This window comes from Aethalodelphis obliquidens, unplaced genomic scaffold (assembly GCF_003676395.1).
Source record: "Aethalodelphis obliquidens isolate GAN/ISIS:26980383/991018 unplaced genomic scaffold, ASM367639v1 scaffold121, whole genome shotgun sequence".
NCBI lineage: Eukaryota > Metazoa > Chordata > Mammalia > Artiodactyla > Delphinidae > Aethalodelphis > Aethalodelphis obliquidens.
In genome coordinates this window covers 1976121-1993680 of record NW_020838065.1, presented here as the reverse complement: position 1 = coordinate 1993680, position 17560 = coordinate 1976121, and the positions used below count along the sequence as shown (strand labels likewise).

The window sequence follows — 17560 nt, the reverse complement described above, 5'->3', positions numbered from 1 at the left end:
GGATCAGGGGTTAGGACTACAACACGTGAATTTTGGTGGGGGACACGATTCAGCCCATACCACCATCTAATCAGACTTGACACATCAGGGAAACTCCAGACGTTCACTGTGGGCAGGATGAAGAGGGCAGGGGCCAGCAGGAACAGTTGGAGCCCAGTGTGGGGATTCAAGCAGGCCTGACATGGCAGCTGGGCTGTGGCATGGAGGAGGCTTGGAGGCCACACATGGGAGCAGCCTGAGGGCTCTCCTCAACATGTCGGAAGCCACGATGGAGGGAATTCCCTGGCAGTCCAGTGGTTAGGACTCTACACTCTCACTGCTGAGGGCTCGGGTTCAATCCCTGGTTGGGGAACTAAGATCCCACAAGCCACTCTGTATGGCTAAAAAAAAAGAAACCATGATGGAAACTGTTCATTCCCCTCCCATGGCTGTTGATGGGATTTCTTTCTGTCAGGCCAGTGTGATGAACCTTAGAAAGCGGGTTCTGATGGGAAGTCATGTGTGCGTCCTTGAAAAATAATGAATGGGAACATGAATTAACGATTACTGAAGACTTGCATTTTGTTTGCAGACCAAACCTTTCAAAACACACTTCTGTATTTTGGGACTGAACAGGGACCTTTAAGGAAATGTTTGCCGATGTGGTTTAGAAGAGAGTCACTCAGCATGCCAATGGGAGTCACTGATTAAACCCACATTCCTAAGAGAAAAGTTTCTGAGCTCCTGCCAGATGCCTGGTTTGGGCTAGCTGTTCTCACTGGTTGTCTTCAGCTGGCTCTGCTGTGACGTTTACCTGACACCGAGGTGGAAGCTGAGGCTCAGGGTGGTGAACTGATGCTTCCCAAGCCCAGGATGCCTGCCCCACCAGCTGGCCAAGCCTGTGGGAGCCAGGACCTGGGTGCCCTTGTCCTTTGGCTTTTGTTAGGTTATACGTGAAGTGCACTGAACTCCACATATTTGAAATGTGTAATTTGCTACATTTTGACATAAGTGTACACCTGTGAAATCCCCACAGATGAACATGTCCATGACCCTCAAAACTTTCCTCTTTCCCCCTTGAATTCTCTCCCTTCCATTCTTTCCCACCTGCCATGCAAGTATTGCTGATTTCTACACAATTAATTAGCTTTCCTTTTTTTAAGATTTTTGTAGGAATGGAATCACACAGTATGTATTTTTTGTTGGGGGAGGGGAGCCTGGTTTCCTTCACTCAGTATAATTACTGAGAGTTTCTTTGATTCTTTTGCATACATTGTTAGTTCATTCTTTTTCAGTACCGAGTATTATTATATGGCTATACCACAATTTGTTTATCCATTCACCTGTTAATGGATATTTGGGTTATTTCCAGTTTGAGGCTGTTACAAATAAACATCCATGAACATTCATGTACAAGTCTTTGTATGGAATATACTTTCATTTCTCTTGGGTATAATACTTTGGAATGGAATGGTTGACCATCTGATAGATGTGTGATTAACTTTTTTTTTTTTTTTTTTTTTTTGCGTTACATGGGCCTCTCACCGTTGTGCCCTCTCCCGCTGCGGAGCACAGCCTCCAGACGTGCAGGCCCAGCGGCCACAGCTCACAGGCCCAGCCGCTCCGCGGCACGCGGGATCGTGATTAACTTTTTAAGAAACTGCCAAACCATTGTTCAAAAACATTGTATCATTTTACATTCCCATCAGCAGTATATGCGAGTTTCATTTGTTCATATAATGTCTTTTTTCTTTGACCGCTTTTAAGATTTTCTCTTTATCCCTGGTTTTAAGCAATTCAATTATGATATGGCTTGGTGTAGTTTTCTTCGTGTTTATTTTGCTTAAGTTTCATTAAGAGTCTTTAATCTGTGAGTTTATAGTTTTCATCAAAATTTGAAAAACTTCTTGGCCATTTCTTCTTCAAATATTTTTTTCTGTTCTGCTCTTTTTCCCCTCTTCCTTGGGACTGCAATTACACACGTATTAGGCCACTTGAATCCCAAAGTTCACTGACATGCTTTCTTTTTAAAATAATAATTTCCCTCTGTGTTCATTTTGGATAGTTTCTGTTGCTGTTTACTAATCTTTTCCTCTGCAATGTTTAATCTTCCATTAATCCTTTCTACCCTATTTTCCATCTCAGACATGATAGCTTTCATCTCTAGAATTTCAGTTCAGGTCATTTAATATCTTTGCTCTCTCTACTTAACCTTTTGAACATACACTATGCAGTTATATTTCTTGTTTTAAGGTCCTTGTGTGCTAATTCTAACACCTGTGGCAGTTGTGGGTCATTTTCAATTAATTGATTTTTCTGCTCACTATGGGGTCTATTTTCCTGCTGGTAATTTCTGATTATATGCCAGACATTTATGAATTTTACCTCTTTGGGTGCTGGATATTTTTATATTTCTATCAATATTCATGAGCTTTGTTATGTCATAGATGTTACTTGTAATAGTTTGATCCTTTTGGATCTTGTTTTTAAGATCCATTAGCTGGAATCAGAGCTATATTTAGCATAGGGTTGATTATTCCCTACCACTGAGGCAGGACCCTTCTTGGTACCCTACTCAGTGTCTGAACAGATGCTCTTCCCAGCCCTGTGTGAGAGCTGGGCACTGTTCCCTCTAATCCTTTCCCTGGCTTCAGGTTGTTTCTTCACACACATGCTGATCAACCCTCTGTGGAATACCCCGTGAGGACCCTTAAAGGTCTCCATGGTTCTCTGTGTGCAGCTCTCACCTACCAGGTCCTCTGCTCTGCAAACTCTAACTACCTTGGCATCCCTGCACTCACAGTTGCCAGGTTCCACCTGTATTTCCTCTCCCTGTGCCACATCCTGGAAACTCTCCCCAGGCAGGAAGCCAGAGTAATCGTTTTCTGTGTCTCTGAGGATCAATCTCTTTCCTTGCTTGATCCCTATATCTTCAAAACCATTGCTTCATATATCTTATTTGTGGGATTTCTATTTTTGTTTCGGTTTTTTTTTTTTTTTTGCGGTACACGGGCCTCTCACTGCTGTGGCCTCCCCCGTTGCGGAGCACAGTCTCCGGACGTGCAGGCTCAGCGGCCATGGCCCGCGGGCCCAGCCGCTCCGCGGCATGTGGGACCCTCCCGGACCGGGGCACAAACCCACGTCCCCCGCATCGGCAGGCGGACCCCCAACCACTGCGCCACCAGGGAAGCCCTGTTTCGGTTTTTGATATTGTTTTGGGCAGGAGAGTAAATCTAGTCATTACTACTCCCTCTTGCCTGGAAGTAGAAAACCATAATGTGACCTTTTAAATTTAGGGTAATAATTTTAGATTTATAGAAACATATTGTACCTATGTACCTATGTAAATCTAGTCGTTGCTACTCCGTCTTGCCTGAAAGTTGAAATCCATGATGTAGCCTTTTAAATTTTTTCGAATAATTTTAGTTGTATAGAAACATATTATGTACATATGTACATAACCATAGTACATTTGTCAAAAGTAAAAAATTAACTGTGATACAATACTCTGGCAGGTGGAATTCTAAGATCGCTCCCAAGATTACCACCCCTTGCTGTACACACTTTGTATAACTCCCTCCCCATGAGTGTAGGCAGAACTTGTGATTATGATGATATGATTGAGTTACTCAACCTATGATTCAGTTACGTTAAAAAGCTTATCCTTGGTGGGCCTGACTTAATTAGGTGAGTCCTTAAAAAAGACTGGACCCTTCCTTGAAGCATGAGAGGGTGTGTGGAGGGGACCATATGGCAAGGAACTGTGAATGACCTCTGGCCAGCAGTTAGAAAGAGAATGGGGGCCTCAGACCACAGGAACCACATGGGTTTGAAAGAGGACCCAGAGCTCTAGAAACCCGCAGATGACACATTGACTTTAGCCTCATGAGAGCCTGAGCAGAGAACCAAGTTCATCTGTGTCTAGACTTCCGATCACAAATACCATAAGATAGTAAATTTGTGTTATTTTAAACTGCTGAGTTGGTGGAAATCTGTTATGCAACAATAGAAAATGAATATAATTACTATTAACTAAAAAGAACCAGGTCAAATTCATGAGTAATAATAACCCACTATTCATCTAGCAAGATTTCAATAAAGGTTAATGTGAAAAAAAAATGACTAATGTGAAGACGAGCATGAAGCCATGGACCACTCCCGTCACCTCCAGTTTTCAAGATGATTTTCACACTCTCATATTGTGTCTCAGTTGGAGGTGGTTAGAATTCTGATCAAGAATGGATCTATTATATGAGAAAATATTTGCAAATCATATATCTGATGAGGATTTAGTATCCAAATATGTAAAGAACTCATCAAAAAAAGAGCTCATGAACAAATAGACAAACAACCCAATTTAAATAGACAAACAACCCAATTTAAAAATAGACAAGGGGCTTGAACAGACATTTCTTCAAACAAGATATACAGATGGTCAACAAGTACATGAAAAGGTGCTCAGCATCATTAGTCATTAGGGAAATGCAAGTCAAACCCATAATGAGATACAGCTTCACATCCATTAGGATCTGTTGGTGAGGATGGAGAGAAATTGGAACCCTCATACACTGCTGGTGGGGATGTCAAATGGTTCAGCCACTGTGGAAAATTTTGGTGGGTCTTCAAAATGTTAAATATGGAATTATCATATGACCCAACAATTCCACTCCTAGGTATATACCCAAAAGAATTGAAAACAGGTATTAAAACAATGCATGCACGTCCACTTATGTTCATAGCAGCACTATTCACAATAGCCAGAAGGTGGAAACAGCCCACATGTTCATCAAGGAATATATGGATAAACAAATTGTGGTATGTACATACAATGTAGTACTATTAAGCCGTAAAAAAGAATGAAATACTGGCACATTATTCAAAGTGAATGAATCTCAAAAACATTTTGCTAAGTGAAAGAAACCAGACACAAAAGGTCACATACTGTGTGATTCTCTTTATATGAAATATCCAAAATAGGTTAATCCATAGAGACAGAAAGCAGATTGGTGGCTAGGAGGAGGGAGGAAAGGGAAGCTATTGCTTGATGGGTACAGGATTTCCTTTTGGAGTAATGGTAATGTGTTGGAACTAGATAGAGGGAACTACATGAAAGGGGTGGTTGCCCAACATTATGAATCCCCTAAAGGCCACTGAATTGTTCACTTTAAAATGGTTAATTTGATGCTATGTGAGTTTGACCTTAACTTTTTAAAAAAGAATAATCTGTTATATAAAATAACAAAGTTATATCTTAATCAGTGGTAAATGACTTTGTAATTCTGCTATCCATTTTTTAACGTGAACTACAGACTTTATTTAGATCTTCTCACCAGTTTTTCTTCTAATGTCCTTTTCCTATTCCAGGATCCCACCCAGGAGACCACATTGTATTTACTGGTCATATCTCCTCCTCAGTCTTTCCTTGTGTTTTATGACTGACAATTTTAAGACATATTGGTCAGGTATTGTGTAGAATGTTGCTGAATTTGGGCTAGTCTGATGTTTCTCATGATTAGACTGGGTTACTAGTGTTTGGGAAGAATACCACTCAGGTGGATTGACACTATCATGACATCATGTCAGTGGTCTATGATGTCAACATGACCTATCACTGGTGACATTAACCTTGATCACTTGATTAAAGTGGTATCTGCTAGATTTCTCCATTATAAAGTTACTGTTTTCCTTTCCCTACTCTACATTTTGGAAGTAGGTCACTAAGTAAGTCCAGGCCATACTCAAGGAGAGGGGAATTTAGCTTCACCTCCTGGAGAGGGAAGTATCTACATAAATTACTTGGAATTCTTCTGTAAGGAAGATTTGTCTCTTTTCCCTATTTATTTATGTATGTATGTATTTATTTATCTAATCATTTATATCAGTATGGACTCATGGATATTTAATTTATTCTTTGGATAATAATTCAATACTACATCATTTATTTTGTTGCTTAAGTTGCTCCAGCTTTTGCCATTCTGAATTCTTTTGCTTTGGTTTTGTTTCTTTGATGTACCGCCCCCCTTTTTTAAAGCACTTCCTTATTTTCTGGCACTGCAAGATACTCTAGGCTTATCTTGTATTTTTCCTGCCCTGACTCTAGAATCAGTCATTTCTCCAAGGAGTCATGGTTCTTTTTATTGGAGAATGGTATTTAGAAACCAAGATCTAGGTGCTGAATGTGCTTGCTGCTACTAGGGTGTCATTGGCTGTAGGTCTTCTCTGCAGGCAGCTTGGGTTATTATTCACTCTATATTCACATAACTGTAGTTATTTCTGTATGCATCTGTCTGTGTGCATAACATAAACATGACCTCATAGTAATGTCTCTGACTAATCCAGCTTCCCCCTTTGCTTATTTATAACTTCTTTCTTGGACAGTGAGAAACCAGGCTCTCATTACCCATAGTTTATTTACTCACTTGTTCAACCCCAATATATATGTATAGTAATTTCAAAATTGCTACCCTGTACCCCTGTGTGAAACAACTGTACCTATCAGAGTATAGCATTTATGGACAGTTCCTTTGGTCTTCAGCCTTACAGTTCTCAACTGAAACAGTATTTTGCAAAGTGACTTAGGTCAGTTACATGTTTTTCCCCACTACCTTCAGTGAGGTTATGTCACGTAATCTTAATATAGTTATATTAATTTGTTTCAGCCTGCATTCCACCCTGGGATTTTCCAGCATCCTGGTTATTTTTTAAAATTTGTATCCATTAAAGTTTCCTCTTTATGATGTATGGTCCAATAGTTTTTGACAAATGCTTGGAGTATATCCATCACCCCAGTACCATGCAGAACAGTTCCATCACCTCACAGCTCCTCATGAGTCTCCTTGTGTTTCATTCCTCCTACTCCCTCAACCTTTGGCAACCACTGACCTAATTTCAGTCCCTATAGTTTCGTATGGCCTGGATTTTTTTGGTAGCAACTCTTTAATTTATTAGACATTAAAATTGCTGGTAAGCAGAGGTTCTCTTACTTTGTGGTTGAAGTTAGTTGATACCAGGATTCAAGTCCAGTCCTGACACTTACATTGCCCTGAGTCTCAATTTTCTCATCTGTAAATGAGTATAAAAAAAAATAGTCCTAGCCTCATGGGGGTTCTTGGGAGGACTCAATAAGATAACAGTTGTTGGTACAGTGCCTGGCACATAGTAAGTAATCAATAAACTTGATGATAATAATACTTTATATTTGCTATCCTCATCATCACCATGGTGGGATATGAAAAAAGAATATTAAAGAGGCCGGGAAATGCTGCCGTCTTGAGTTGCTGGTGGCCATAAGAATGTACACATGGGCCCTTCCCTACAGGGGATGGAAAGAAGGCAGAGAGGATGTGACTGTAGCAGGGCAGGATTGATCCTCCGAAAGTCTTCCTCTGGTGTTTGTGGTGCCTGTGTGTATTTTCAGGGTTGATCCTGGAGTTAGTTACAGCTTCCTGAGGAGACAGAATCATCTGTCTGTCATTCAAAAATTGCCCTAGGCAGGGAGATTTTAGGGCTTCATTTTGGCTTTTCTCCTCCCCAGGATTTTTTTTTTTTTTCTGCTGAGATGATATTACAACACAGAAAGAACTTTAAAGAAGTAAATCACTGTAATCCCTACACCCAAGTGGGTTGATGTTTTGGTAGTTGCTGCCATCCCACACCTGCATTTTTACACATATGTAAACATTATTTATTGTATCATAAACATTTTTCCTTGTTGCTACATAGTCTTCATAATGATTTTTGATGAAGATGTGACAGTTTCATGAATGGGATTCACCATCCTTCACTAAAGTACTCCCACTGTTTTGCAGCACAACTTCATGAATATCAATTTTTTGCTCCTGATGATTTATTTCCTTGGGATATACTCCCTAGAGTAGGAATTTTCTGTCAAAGGATAGGAATGTCTTTGTGGCTTTATCTGTAGCATTTTGCAGAAATAAAACATTACATCCTTTTTTGTATATTAATCTATATTTCATCAAAATACAGCTGTTCAGGGATGTGATCAAATATCTGGTGAAGAGTTTGAGACTAATGCTTCAACAGATCATTGATAAATTTATCATCTGACCATGTAATGCTTTTTTGGAAACCATGATTTTCTCTGATTAGTTTTCTCTCAGCTCTTGCCCCCCCAACTCCAAGTTCTCCTTCTCAGTACTTCTGGAGGGAACACTCCCAAAGTCTCCGGTCATTTCTCAGAAACTCATTCTTTATTTACTTTTGGAGTCAGGACTTGTTTGCATATGTAAAACCAGGACCATATTGTTTGCAGATGCTAGGGGTGCTGCCAGATAATTGAATGTAAAAAGTTGAGACTTTTGAATCATTTTTACAAACCAGGACACAAAAGAATGTTTTCTTAGAATTAAAAAAAAAAGAAGGCATGGAAATAAAGTTTGCGGGACTGGGTTTCTAATACAGACATTTCACTTTGTGTTCCTAGTAGGGATGTTTCAACTCCAGAGTTGGGGGTGGGGGTTGGGGGGGTGGGGGGGAGGATAGAGGACTAAGATAAAACTTTGCAGATTCACTATCTAATCCAGAAAAACAAATGCATAAAAGGAGTTAGAATAAATAACGAAACAAAACCTCAATCAGTTATTTATGATCCCATCTACTAGCATTAACAATACGTTTTTTCCTTTCTTGAATAGTTTTCTGTTTAGTTTTTGTTTGAAGATAAGAGTAGCTTAAAAGTAATTGTGTTTCCTATCAGTATTTGATAAAGCCCCCTTCTCCTTAGGGGAGCTGCCCAGATGTGATAGCACTTGTTGAAAGCGAATTGTTTTTTAGCATTAAATGCTTTTGTCATTTTTTTTAAAAAAGGAAATTAGCGTAGCTTCTAGTCTTTCTAGAAACGATAAAAACAGCTGAGAGCTTCTCATACAAATTGACTGGCTTAAACTAGAAGGCTGGATTCTTTTTCCAAGTGAATTTTGAACTCTGTAATAGTACCTGCAAGTATAATGGGGGAAAAGTGAGTTCTGAGGTCCTGCTCACACCTGCATCGTGGGCACCTACTGCAGCGTTCCAGTACAGTGAGGATGGGCATGGCTGGGATGCTCCAGACTCCAGTGCACATGGCCTGGGGTCGGGTGGGGGTGGAGGTGGTATCTGCTGCTGCTGTGGTCTCACCCACCTGGTAGGAGCCTGTGGCAGCTGCGGGGGCGGAGGCGCGAACCTCTGGAGGCTCAGGGCCGGCCCGGACTGCTTGCAGGGTGGCTCTGGGCCTGGTGGGCAGTTCTAGGGAAGAGTGCCCCAGGCTTAAGCAGGAGTGAGTGGCAGGTGTGGGTCTGGACAGGAGCTGAGAGCCCAGGGCCAAGAGGCCTAGCCAGGTTCTGATTTCTGGGACAAGCCGAGGCCTTGGGGGGTGGTTTAAGAGGTGTGGGGAGGATAGAAAAGTTCTGTTGTGGTACTGCTTTCACAAACACCTCCACCACAGGGTTCAAAATCATACATCTTCCAGTTCTCTAAAACCTTGGCCTTAACTCTATCTCTTGTCAGTATCAGCCTCTGTGGCCCATCTGGAAAGTGAGGGCAAGGCTGGCAGATTGGAGTGGAGGTGGAACTTGGAAGTACTTTGCAGGGGCCAGAGCCTCCCCTGGTTACATTTTTTATTTCAGGCTCCTGGTCCTGGGCTGTTCAGCCCATTCTTATTTATTTATTTATTTTCTTATTTATTTATTTATTCATTCATTCATTCATGGTCGTGCCGCACGGCTTCTGGGATCCTAGTTCCCTGCCCAGCGATTGAACCCAGGCCCTCGGCGTGGAGTTCGTTATAACCACTGGATCTTCAGGGAATTCCCTGTTCAGCCCCTTATGTGAAAATTCCAGGCTTGGTGATCAAGGGCTCAAGACTGGGAGTGCCTTCTCACCTCCTCTAAAACAGTGATTTAAAAATTACATTTTTGTTTGTTTGCTGTGCTATTTTCCAGGTATTTGTATTTGCATTTTTACTATGTTTTTTATTGAGAAAAATTACATTTTTAGGTTTGAACCTTAAGTAACCCTTTTAGTGGTAGTATGCATTTTTTTTTTTTTTTTTTTTTTTTTGGTGGTACGTGGGCCTCTCACTGCCGTGACCTCTCCCGCCGTGGAGCACAGGCTCCGGATGCGCAGGCCCAGCGGCCATGGCTCACGGGCCCAGCCGCTCCGCGGCATGTGGGATCCTCCCGGACCGGGGCACGAACCTGTGTCCCCTGCATCGGCAGGCGGACTCCCAACCACTGCGCCACCAGGGAAGCCCCGGTAGTATGCATTTTTAACTCAAGTTAACACATTTGAGATTTGCTTTGTTTTGCTTTTAGGAAGATTTTTTTGTTTTTGTTTTTGTTTTGTTTTTTCCCAGAGAAAGGTTAATACTTCGTATATTCTTGTCAGGACTCAAGTCTTGGCTAGTTTGGGGATTATGGGCCAATTGCTTCACTCCCCTAAACCTAGATTTGGGATTGGGGATTAATTTCTTATTTTTTCCAAGTTTGTATCCCCTGTCTGTGAGGCAGGGACAATAATTCAGGCCTCAGTGGTTACCCAAGTGTCACATAAGGTGATGCTTATGCCAGGGCTGTACTGTGAGTTGTCATAATAGCAGAGCTGTGACTTTTGACTACATTTTTGTGGTAGTTCTTTTCCCTTCACCCAAATCTAGCACAGGGCTGGGCATGTGTAGAGATTCTTGTTAAATTGTACTGAACTAAATTTTCTAGGCCTAGGATCCCCACTGGTAAGAAGAAAGGAAAATGTCATCAGGGTGGATTAGCCCTGGGCCATTGGGTCTGAAGCCAGTGGGCTTGGAGGGGCTGTAGCCAAGGGGCCTCTTGGGCTCCCTGGGGTTGGATAGGGGTGGTCTCCGGAGCAGGGAAAGATGTTCAAGAGCGAGTTTTGATTGGCCCTACCTGGCCTCCCTCTGCTCTGCCCTCCTATCTTCACACCAGGGACTACCGGGTCCCTTTGTCATTCCTGGATTTGTATTTGAAAATGTTGTTAACAAAGCAGAAACCTGTCGTCTTCTATTCAGGGACTCCCAAGTAATTGCTTAATGTTTATTTCTGTTTCTCCTCCCATTCTAAAACTGCCTGTAGAATTTAATGACCTTTTAAAAACTGTTCTTGAAAGCACCAACACCACCACTGTAGATCTTTCATATATGTTGGTTTTTGCTGTTTTTCCGCTTCTACCCCTCTCCGCTCCAAAACTCATCCTTATTTTTTCCCCCCTTTTCTTCCTGGTTCAGAAGATGGAGGGACCAGTCAAGCTCCGGACAGTTCGAGAAGCACCGACGGACTGTGTCTGTCCCCCAGGTAAGTGGATGTTCGATTGTTGCTGGCGCCTGACTTCCATAGGCCTGGTCTTCTCTCTCCTGTCTACCCGAAACTGCCAAGGCCATGGTCAAGAGAATCACCGTGGGTTTCAGGCTGTCTGTGGTACCTTGTGGACTGTCCTGGGGCCTTTCTTCCTACATCATCTTCCCTGGTAGGTGTGTCATTAAAGATTCTGGCAAAATTAACTGACTTGGTTTGATGGGGATGGTGGTATTGGTGGAGGAGCTAAGAAACTCTTCAAGATGACTTACAATAAAGGCTTAGATGCTAGGAAAGTAGCAGCCATCCCCTTTTAAAGATGGAGAAACAGACATGAGCCATCCGAACAGTGTTAACATTGTGACCCTAGCTCTGTTTCGAACATGAGGGGTGGTGGGTAGAGGAATAATCTGGCAAATATAGTTTTTCTTGGTTTTCATTTCTTTGGTGGAGGTAGAGGAAAGGAGCAGGAAACGTGGTCTGATTTGTTCAAATAATCATGTGTCTTGGGTTTTGATGGTGTAGACCAGGACGGCTGTGACTAGAATTGAGGATTTGTTGGTTCCTAATCCATGTGGCTCAAATCCTGATTCATATCGATCTTCCAGTTGTCCTCATTGGAGCTTTGCATGTATTATGACTGAGAATTTAGGGGTATAGTCTCAGCCCCAGTGTTTTCAGGGTTAGAATTATCCTCTCATAGAACAGTATGTAATATCAGTGAATGAGTGGAAAATTGTAACAATTCCCAGATGACCCACCATGCCGGACAAGGTGAGAGAACATGGGAGCTGAACCCAGGGGCCCTGTTCCTTGCTGTCATGCCTTCCATTAGCCAAGTTGTCTGGCATTTCCGAAACCACTTCACCTGGTCCAGAAACCAAGCTTATTGATGATTAACATCTCCAGATTGGGAGATGCCCTGAGATTTGTGCAAAGATGGACCCATGGTGTGAAAATTCAGTCTCTGGGGGCCCAGTGGAAGAGGATTTTACAGTCGAGCTTGAGCTAGCCTTTCATAGGAACTCTGAGGTTTTAATAGGAGGGAAAAGGACATGATAAGTAATGATGTCATGAGCAGATCAGGAAGTCAGAAATTGCAATTCAGTGGGGGGAAAAAAATCAGTTCCACCAATGAATTTTTGGCTGATCTGCAAAATGTGTAAAACAATTGTTCTTGCTCCTCCCCTGCTCTTTCTTTCTGAGTATTGAATGGTTGTAAATTCATGTGAGTTATGTAGATGAGGGTTTTTTAAACTGGGAGTCACTGGGAATTCCCTGGCAGTCCAGTGGTTAGGACTGTACACTCTCACTGCCAAAGCCCCGGGTTCAATCCCTGGTTGGGGAACTAAGATCCCACAAGCCAAGCGGCGCGGCCAAACAAACAAACAAACCTGGGAGTCACAACACATTTATGAGACATGAAATCAGTTATGTGGGTTGCAGCCAGCATTCTGAAATTTTGAACTAGCAGAGACTGGAATAAAAAATACTGGAGTGAAGTATTTGTGTCAGCCATTTATATTTGTAAATGGCAGTGTGAAACGGGTTCCCTGCTATGGGTTGCTGACTGAAAGTTTGAAAACCACCAATACAGATGATAGATGGAGAGGGAGGAGGTGGCAGTGAGGGGACATGGAGCTCCTGAATAAATCCAGACCAGGTCCAGATCTTGGTCAGCCACTTACTGTTTGTGTTAATAAATGATACCAATACTGGAGTGGGCTCTGTAGACTTTTTGATGTCATGGAGGAAATACAAAGCCCAGGATCTGGAGATAGTCTTGTGTTTGTCTTCCCTCGAGGTCTCTTGACTCACCAGGAGAGGTGTCAAGAAGGCCTCTGGGATGACCATGGAGGCCAAAAGCCTGGTCAGAATCCTCAGTTCCACTGAGACTCTGGGGGTGCCCAGCAGTCAGTGCTGTGCTGTCATTGTCCGAGGGGCTTGTGGCTGTGATCAGGCTGTCCTGGCAGGTATGGTCAGCGTGGCCCAGGGGGTGTAGCACCGCAGCCTCTGCCAGGCCCCAGTGCACACCCATGTCCACATCTGCTCTTTCTCTCCTGTCACCTTGAGCTGGAGAACTCACTTGAGCACTTTAGACTAGAGCCCTTTATCAGTGCAAAACCCCATAGGCTGGCACATTCTCCTCTGCCATAAAAAGCACAGAGGGCTTTTTCTCCAATACCAGAAGCCTTACCTCATTCCCTTTCTCCCTGGCTCTGATCTGCCCTGCAGACTTTTGGAGTCTGGACATGCAGACCACCCTCATTTGAGATACCCCATCTCATGTAAGATACCCGCAGATCCCCCTAGCCCAGTTCCTTCCCACGGCCCAGAGGACAGTGTAATCTTTTGTCAGATCCTAGGATGCAGCAAGACAGATAAGCGAGGCCAGAGAAGGGGGCGGCTCTTCTGTGTGTGTTACCCATTGTGAAGTGGGTGCTCGGGGAGCTCTGAGGCTGAAGGGAGGGGCAGGCTTCGGGCTGGAAGGTCAAGATTCTTCTCTTGCTGGAGTCAGTGGTGGGAGGACTGGCAGAGCTGTGCTCTGAACTAGCCCTGTGACCTCAGGCAAGTGAGAGGCCCTTGAACCTTGAACTTCTTGTCTATAAAACGGTATAGTGAGTTGAATTGTGTCCCCCCCCTCCCAAAAGATATGTCCCAGTCCTAACCCCTGGTATTTGTAAATGTGGCCTTATGTGGAAATAGGGTCTTTGCAGACATAATTAATTTAAGGATATTGAGATGAGATCATCCAGGGTTTAGGGTAGGCCCTAAATCCAATGATGAGTGTCCTTATAAGAGTCAAGAGGTAAGAGATTTGAGACACAGAAACACCCAGAGGAGAAGGCCATGGGAAGACGGAGGCAGAGGCCAGAGTGATGCATCTACAAACCTAAGAACACCCGGGATTGCCGGCAGCCACAGAAGCTGGACAGGGGCGTGGAAGGGATTCTCCTTAAGAGCTTTCAGAAGGAATCAGCCCTGCCAACACCTTGGTTTTGGACTTCTGGCCTCCAGAATTGTGAGACAATAGGTTTCTGTCATGTTAAGTCACCTAGTTTGTGGTCATTTGTTGTGGCAGCCTTAGGAAACTAAAATAAATGGGACCGTTAATCACCCTAATTATAAGGTTGCTGAGATAATCAAAATGTGGGGGACATAGGAACTTCCTACAGCACCAGGTCTGAATCAGGTGTGTGGGGCTGCCACCTGGGAGCCCCCTCATGCGGCTCTTCCTCATACACCTGCCTCAAAAGAGACTTCTCTTCCTTCAGCGGAGAACTCAGGGCTGTAGCTTCATGTGGCTTACCCATGTACCTGGGGATTCCAACGTCTTCTTTTCTTATGTTACTTATGTACTTATTGTTTTAAAATGTGTTTAAAGTTTTAAAATGTTTATTTTTGAATAGGAAATAATATGTGATGAAAGATTCAAGTACTACAAAAGATTACATGTGAAAACTAATTCCCCTCCCCTCCTCTCCCCCGGTTCTCCTGCTCCTCTTTCCAGGGGCCCTTTACCCATTTGCTGATGTCCTTCTGAGCAGCCCTTTCCAATAGAACTTTCTGTGATGATGGAAATATTCTATCTCTCTGCTAATCGAGCAGCCACTACCAGCCATGTGGGGCTACCAAGCCCCTGAAACATGGCTAGTGCAACTGACAAACTGAATTTAAAATTTTTGTTTAATTTAGAATGGATAAGCGGCAAGGTCCTAATGTGTAGCACGGGGAACTATATTCAATATCCTGTGATAAACCATAATGGAAAAGAATATAAAAATGAGTGTATGCATGTGTATAACTGTGTCACTTTGCTCTACAGCAGAGATTGGCACAACATAGTAAATCAACTATACTTCAATAAAGAAAATTTTTGTTTAATCTTAATTTAAATTGCCACGTGTGGCTGGTGGTTATGGTGTAGGACAGTTTTTTGAGGTTTTTGAGGTCATTTAGATACATTTCAGTGAGAAGCTCCCCTCCTGGTTTTACACAAATGGTATATGTTGTTGTCCCGGTGTTGCTTTCTCGGTTTGCAGTTTCCCTCTGAGATGGTCTGAATCATTCCATGTATCAGAGAGCAGGTGTTACCTTGTTTTGGGTTAAAAGACAAAATCCTGTTGGGCTGTCCTGTGAGGTACCTGGCCAGTCCACACCCCAAGGACGTTTGAATTGTTTCCCATCCTGTGTTCTTACAGACTGTCCTTCAGGGAACTGTTGGAGGGAAGGAGGACTGTTGTCTTGCCCGGTTCCCTGCCTTCCTCATGTTCTGTACTGAAGCCCGTCATGAGCCAGGCACTGCTGCAGGGCTTTGGGTCACTGGGCTGAAAGGATAGGAGCCCTCAGTCTGTTTGGGGCGCCACCACCAGAGCAGCAATTCTGGAATGTTGCAGGGGGTGGCCCCGAAGTCTGCTCTGTGGGAGACTCTGGCACGACCCAGTCCCCATTGTGCTGTGAACATTTGAGCATCCCAAGGGATGGGTCGGGGCCAGCACCCTGGAGCCTGAGAGGTTTGCATTTGACTCTGATGCTTAAACAGCCACCGAGTGGGCACATCCTGCACATCCTGGAGATATGGGCCATTCTGGTGTAAAAGCTCCTTACCTTAACTAACTCTTTTAATTACATTAATAAAATAAACAAACGAAAAGGAAACTTATTAGCTTACACAACTGGAATAGAGAGGTCAGAGGTGCCGCCAGTTTCAGGTATGTCTGGGCTCAGCGGTCTCTCTCTGCCTCTCAGCTCTTCCCTGAGTCATTTTCAGACACTGTCTCCTTGGGGTGGGAAAGTGGCCACCAACAGTCCCAGCATTATATCAGACCTTCTCAGCAACCCCAGCAGATAGAGCACTCCCCTTTCTCAAAGGTGTCAGCATTGGGGAATAGGGAGTGTTATGGGCTGAATTGTATCCCCTTCCAAATTCAGATGTGGAAGTCTTAACCCCCACCTAGTACCTCAGAATGTGACTGTATTTGAGACAGGGTCTTTAAAGAGGTAAATAAGGTAAAGTGAGGCCATTAGGGTGGGCCCTCATCCACTATGACTGGTGTCCTTATAAGAAGAGATTAAGACACAGACACACACAGAGGGAAGATGACATGAAGCCAGGGAGAGAGGCCTCAGAAGAAACCAACCCTGCTGACACCTTGATCTCTGACTTATAACCTCCAGAATTGTGAGAAAATAGATTTCTGTTGTTTAAGCCACCCAAACTATGGTACTTAGTTTTGGCAGGCCAAGCAGACTAATACAGAGAGTTATTGTTGCTGGGTACAGAGTTTCTGTTTGGAAAGATGGAAAAGTTCTGGAAAATGGATAGTGGCAATAGTTATACAACATTGTGAAGGTACTAAATGCCGTGAAATTGTGCACTTTTAAATGGTTAAAATGATATTTAAATTTTGTCTGTATTTTACTGTGATTAAAGAAAGAAGTCCCAGCATTGACCCTGATTGGCCTGGCTTGGGGCAGATGCCTCTCCTTGTACTAATTGCTGTTCCTGGAGGATGGGACACATTGATTGGCCAGGTCTGGGTCATGTGACTGGTCTTGGACCTGGGGGGAGGCCGTTGTGGGGGAGGGTTGACACTACCAGAATCATGTAGGCTGAGAGTGGGGAAGGGTGGTTACCTCAAGAAAAAGTAGGGTGCTATTCCCAGAAAAAGAGAAAAGGGATGCAGCTGGGCAGACATAAATAATAGATGACCACTTCAGTCCAGCTCTGGGGGCAGCTGGCTAGACATGTCCAGGTGGTCCTAAGTGGGGACTATGGACAGACCCTGAGTTTGACCAGAGGCTTGCCTCCACTTCAAGCACATAAGTCTCTTCCCTCTGTTGAGCTGGTCCAACAGACAGTGCAGCTCAGTGATTAAGCACTTGAATTTTGGACCCAGACTGCCTGATTCAAATTCTTTGTCCCAGACTTCCTTGGTGGCGCAGTGGTTGGGAATCCGCTTGCCAATACAGGGGACACAGGTTCGATCCCTGGCCTGGGAAGATCCCACATGCCGCGGAGCAACTAAGCCCATGCGCCACAACTACTGAGCCTGTGTGCCACAGCTACTCAAGCCTGTGTGCCTAGAGCCCATGCTCCGCAACAAGAGAAGCCACTGCAATGAGAAGCCCGCACACCGTAACGAAGAGTAGCCCCCGCTCGCTGCAACTAGAGAAAGCCCACATGCAGCAATGAAGACCCAATGCAGCCAAAAATAAATTAAAAAACAAATTCTTTGTCCCTTACCAACTCCATGACCTCGAACTTATCCTCC

The 17560-nt window shown here is 43.6% G+C and overlaps 1 protein-coding gene across 1 annotated transcript in view; it reads left to right on the top strand.

Moving 5' to 3' along the window:
• COL23A1 (collagen type XXIII alpha 1 chain) overlaps window positions 1–17560 on the top strand; it is a 353566-nt gene that overhangs the window by 19283 nt on the left and 316723 nt on the right. Inside the window, exon 2 of the mRNA XM_027098167.1 lies at window positions 11219–11285. Within this exon, the coding sequence (XP_026953968.1) occupies window positions 11219–11285 (67 nt within the window). The remainder of the gene's footprint in view (window positions 1–11218; window positions 11286–17560) is intronic.